At 45.0% G+C, this 5000-nt stretch overlaps 1 protein-coding gene across 1 annotated transcript in view; it reads left to right on the forward strand.

Annotated features, from left to right (window-relative positions):
- The window catches only part of LOC122250805 (solute carrier family 49 member 4), a 7735-nt gene extending 3382 nt beyond the window's left edge, over nucleotides 1–4353 (forward strand). Inside the window, exons 3-10 of the mRNA XM_086546338.1 lie at nucleotides 245–357; nucleotides 867–995; nucleotides 1088–1217; nucleotides 2019–2118; nucleotides 2820–3006; nucleotides 3255–3437; nucleotides 3809–3975; nucleotides 4088–4353. Of these exons, the coding sequence (XP_086402464.1) occupies nucleotides 245–357; nucleotides 867–995; nucleotides 1088–1217; nucleotides 2019–2118; nucleotides 2820–3006; nucleotides 3255–3437; nucleotides 3809–3927 (961 nt within the window). The 3' untranslated portion in view covers nucleotides 3928–3975; nucleotides 4088–4353. The remainder of the gene's footprint in view (nucleotides 1–244; nucleotides 358–866; nucleotides 996–1087; nucleotides 1218–2018; nucleotides 2119–2819; nucleotides 3007–3254; nucleotides 3438–3808; nucleotides 3976–4087) is intronic.
- Nucleotides 4354–5000: the final 647 nt, after the last annotated feature.

The following is a 5000-nucleotide window of genomic DNA, read 5'->3' on the forward strand; positions in this document are numbered from 1 at the left end:
GAAAATTACATGCGCACATAACTTCTGCCGACATTTCTCTGCCAATTTTAGCACAGCTGTAGTATTCCCCAAATTATTTAGATACTTGTGTATATCTTGTATTTCTTCGTTAAGGGGACTCATTTTACCGCACTCCCTGAGATCAGCCATGAAGATATTCCACAAGTTCAGTTTTTCAGTGAGACCGACATTCGAGCAGAGAAAAGCCTAAGATTCCTTGATTTCTGTCGGCTGTGAATTACAGGTTGTGCCATATTTGCGCCGTCCTCGTAGGCACATCCGGCACCATAATGCTAGCAGCTCCGCCCCTGCTCGCTGCCGATTGGTTCCCGCCGCAGGAGAGGACCACTGCCACAGGTCGGTCTTCTTGCCGTCTATTTCCTCTCATTCATAATGGATATTATCTTCTTTTATTCAAAGATACTGCGCGTGCACACAGGCACCGATACAGGCGCAAACAGAGGCTCAGGCACATGCACAAACACAGGCGCAAGTACAGACACAGACTCAGACACAAGCACAGACACGCACAGGCACAGTCACATGGACAGACACAGGCACATGCACATACACATGCACATGCACATGCACATGCTCATGCACATGCACATGCTCATGCACATGCACATGCTCATGCACATGCACATGCACATGCACATGCACATGCACATGCACATGCACATGCACATGCACATGCACATTCACATTCACATTTACATATACATTTACATATACATTTACATTCACACACACACACACACACACACACATATACACACACAGACATACACACATACACCCACGCCCAAGTGATCATAGCTATAGTAAGAGAACCGAATGACCCCCCCTCCCCCCTTCCCCCGCAGCCGTCCCGATCGTGGCCAACCAGCTGGGCTCGGCGCTCAGCTACCTGGAGGCGCTGGTCGTGCGAGCCCCGGGGGGCGCCGTGACTCCTGCGGACATCAGGAGTGACGTCAATTCACTCCTTGCTGCAGGTTAGTTCTTGTGTTTCTCTCTGGTATATGCAGTGCGTGTGTGAGAGTGATATGTAAAACACATAACCCTCTCCATCTCCTGACTGTTGCAGAGGCAGGTATAGCAGCAACATTGCTAGTGATGGCGGTTGCATACTTCCCCTCCCGCCCGCCCTCCCCTCCGTCCATCACCTCTGCCGCCCCCCGCTTGGGGTATCGCGCTGCCCTCGCCGCCATTGCCAGGTAGGAGCCAACGTCCCGGCTGCTCGCCCTGCCCCCCGTCGTGGCTGCGGAGGCGCTGGCGGCGAGAGAGGCTCGTGAGGAGACGTCAGGTGTAACGCGCTTATGTGGGCGGCTTTGGTTTCATGAGAAAGGAGGTCACTTTGCAACTGCGCTGTTTGCATTTCTGTGGAAGTTGATGTAATTTTTAGAGTGGTATTGGTGCTAATGATGTTACTAATACTAATGATGTTACTAATACTAATGATGTTACTAATACTAATGATGTTGCTAATACTAATGATGTTACTAATACTAATGATGTTGCTAATACTAATGATGTTACTAATACTAATGATGTTACTAATACTAATGATGATAAGTATCATATTTATAATTCTCAAGATTCTGATCGTAATAATGGAGATGATGATAAAGATAATGATAATATTGATAATAGCATTGTAATGACAACAAAAATTAAAGTAATAAGAAAAATATTGCGAGCAATGACTATGATGATTATCATAGAGATTATATCAATAGTAAAATAGTAGTTATTATTGCTATCATTTTGTGATTATTCCCATCGTTAGTATAACATCTTATCATCATCATCATCATCATTATAGAGACAAAGACACATCCAAAGACAGAGACCTAAACAGAGACAGGGACGGAGACAGGGACGGAAACAGGGACGGAGACTGGGACGGAGACAGGGACGGAGACTGGGACGGAGACAGGGACGGAGACAGGGACGGAGACAGGGACAGGCACAAAGAAAACGGGAAGCCCCGAACCCCGACAGCCCTCCTCCCTCAGGAACCGCGACGCCCTGCTGGTGTTCGTGTCGTACGGCCTCTCCAGCATCCCGTGGGAAGCGGTTCTCAGCTACTACCTCTCCACCCTTGGCATCCAACAGGTGGGCGGCCGACCAGGAGGAAATTCTGGTGCTGTGTTTTGCCATTTGTTTAAAAATAGATTTAGATTGGAGGTGGTTGTCCGTGATCATTTGTATGATGACTGTTATTGATGATAAGGATAATATTGATGATGATTAATAGGCCTATAGACGGAAATAAAGAAACAAAGATTTCAACACTGATGATATTAATAATATTAATGATGTAGATTATGATGATACTGAAGATGATAATATTGTGAATAACAATAACAATGACTGTGGTATTGATAACAATGCGAGACTTAGTAGCAATAATGCATCTGAATACCAGCATGATGTGGGGATGGTATGGAGTGGAGGTAATATTCATGTTGATTTTGTATAAAGTTAGAAACAGAAAAAAATCTTTGGGTAGAATTACAATAGAAATATACCTTTTAAATATATCTAAATAAATCAAATCAGTGCCATGTGGTGGTCATTCGGTTATTCTGGATGTTCAAGTTCCACGATTAAGCAACCTTCTGCCACGACTAAAAACGTCTAACCATTGACGATTTCCAGTCTATTGTAATTAACCACTCGGATCAAAGATGGGCATTTCCCACGTATTCCGGAAGTGTACAGACCCGTGAAATCCCCCCCACCCACCCCACCCCCCGTCTCAATAATTCTATGCCAACGAGGCCCAAGCAAGCGCCCTGCTCCTTCTGCTTCAGGACGAGGCCTCCTGGTTGGGACTCGTCGCCGTGTGCTCCTCGGCCGCCTCGGGCCTGGTGTTCGCCCGCCTCACTGACATGCTCTATGGCTACGCCTTGCCGTGCGTGATGGCGCTCATGCTCACCTCCATGGGCGCGCTCTACTGGCTCTGCTTGCTGTCGTGGGGCACCATTACCCCCGTCAAGTGTGAGGCAAAAGTTTTCACTTCATATCATGAATTTTCGTTTTGAATGCACGCATACGAACAAAGATTAATTGCAGACTAACACACTACACATGCGCGATATTATTGTCATCACCCGAATGATAATATGAAAAAATAGATAACAGTAACAAGAGTAGTGATGGTGATGATTAGTGATGATATCAACAAGAGTAAGAGTAATGATAACCCCATCCCGCCCCCCCTCCCCCCTCTGCGCCCCCTTCCCCAGGGCAAGTGTACGCGTCCGTGATCGGCGGGATGGCGGTGAACTTCGGCGCGACGCCCCTGTTCGTGGAGCTGGCGGTGGAGCTGGCGTACCCGTGCCCCGAGGGCGTCGTCACCGGGTACATGGTAGCGGTCCTTAACTTCACGGGCGCCGTCTTTCTCTTCTTCTTCTTCATACCGAACATTGGTAAGCATTTCTATTTTTTTCAGTATTTTTTAAAAAATTATTTAGGGATGTCTGTGTTTGCTTAAACTACTTGTCAATATTGGTTAGTATCCTAATGCATGATATAAAGCAGGTGTGGCTGCATTTGTGTGTTTACATACGTATCTGCTTGTTGTGTTTGCATGGCTTATTTTTCTATTCCGTTACTTAAAAGAAGTGTTTTATTTGGCATGTTCGATAACCAGAGAAAGCTTACAAGATAAATAATCATGTGTCTATACTCATTTACTATTTTCCAAGAAGAGTTGCATATACCAAAACATAATAATAAGACAAATAAGTACATATGTAATAATGAATGATTGAAACGAAACGTATGGCCGCCCCACCAGGTTACACATGGGTGGTATACTACCTGCTGGGGTCGTGTGTGGCGAGCACGCTACCGCTCCTGCTGGTGCGGGAACAGTACGCCAGGTCCTCCATCGACCGCCGCAATCTGCTCTCGTAGCCTTGAGGGACACACACCACGCCCTCGTGTCATTTGTCTTTTGTTAAAGTGTGTATGGTTAAATCTTAATTAAATCTTTGTTTGTTTATACATGAGGCGATCTCATTGGCCGTTGTCATTGCCGTTACCCACTCACTGATTTGTTGTTCTTTCTCTTCAGGGTTTAAAATATATATATATATATATATATCCTCCTATGGGATCACATTTTGGAACCCAGTATCTTTCCTCAGTGCCTTTTCGCTATTGGCCACGAGTCACAACCGCGGGAAGCAGTCGAGAACGGCGTCGCTCGAGGTCATCTGCCTTTCATGTCTAAACTGAAATAACTTCGCCAGATAAGAGCGTGCCACAAGTCCAGTGGGATTCCTCCTTCCACTGATATTAACTATCGTTGCTGCAAATATACAAGTAATTATTATTGATTATCATTGTTTCATTATCACTGCTCTCAATGATAGTGGACATATAATAATAATTATTATAATTATAATTATAATTATAATAATCATTATTATTATAATTATAATAATAATAATAATAATGATAATATCATATGATTATTATTATTATCCTCATTGTGTAGGGAACCTCTGCTGAAGGCGAGGTTCACGGATAAACATCGGAAATAAGTTAAGCTTGTTGACTCAATGTAGAGACAATGCAACTTGCCACAATATGCACGAGACCTATGAGACTACAGACTTGACTCGACCTCTCGCTTGACCTTCTCTTGACCCCCTGATCCTTTGCTTTTAATCCCGCATTAAGGTGACGTGAGAATGTGCGGTGTACCTTGGGTAAGGTGGCCCACCTGACTTAGTCGCAACGAAGCATGAATCATAACAATAACTGCCGGGTTGACCTGCGGTGACACTATGATCTTATAGATGACAGTTACACACAAATAGGGATTACCACACACAAGGGCACATGTCTGACGAGCTTGACAAGTGGGAGACTGGAATGCTTGTTGGCTGCCAGGTGTGCGGTCAGTGAGGTGCAGATGCAGATGCCTTCTCGAGGCACTATACAATCCTTTCCCAGGAACTCAAAGAACTGCTAGGACTTCA

This window comes from Penaeus japonicus, unplaced genomic scaffold, assembly GCF_977035675.1.
Source record: "Penaeus japonicus unplaced genomic scaffold, GWHDUDI00000001_assembly GWHDUDI00000018, whole genome shotgun sequence".
Taxonomy (NCBI): domain Eukaryota; kingdom Metazoa; phylum Arthropoda; class Malacostraca; order Decapoda; family Penaeidae; genus Penaeus; species Penaeus japonicus.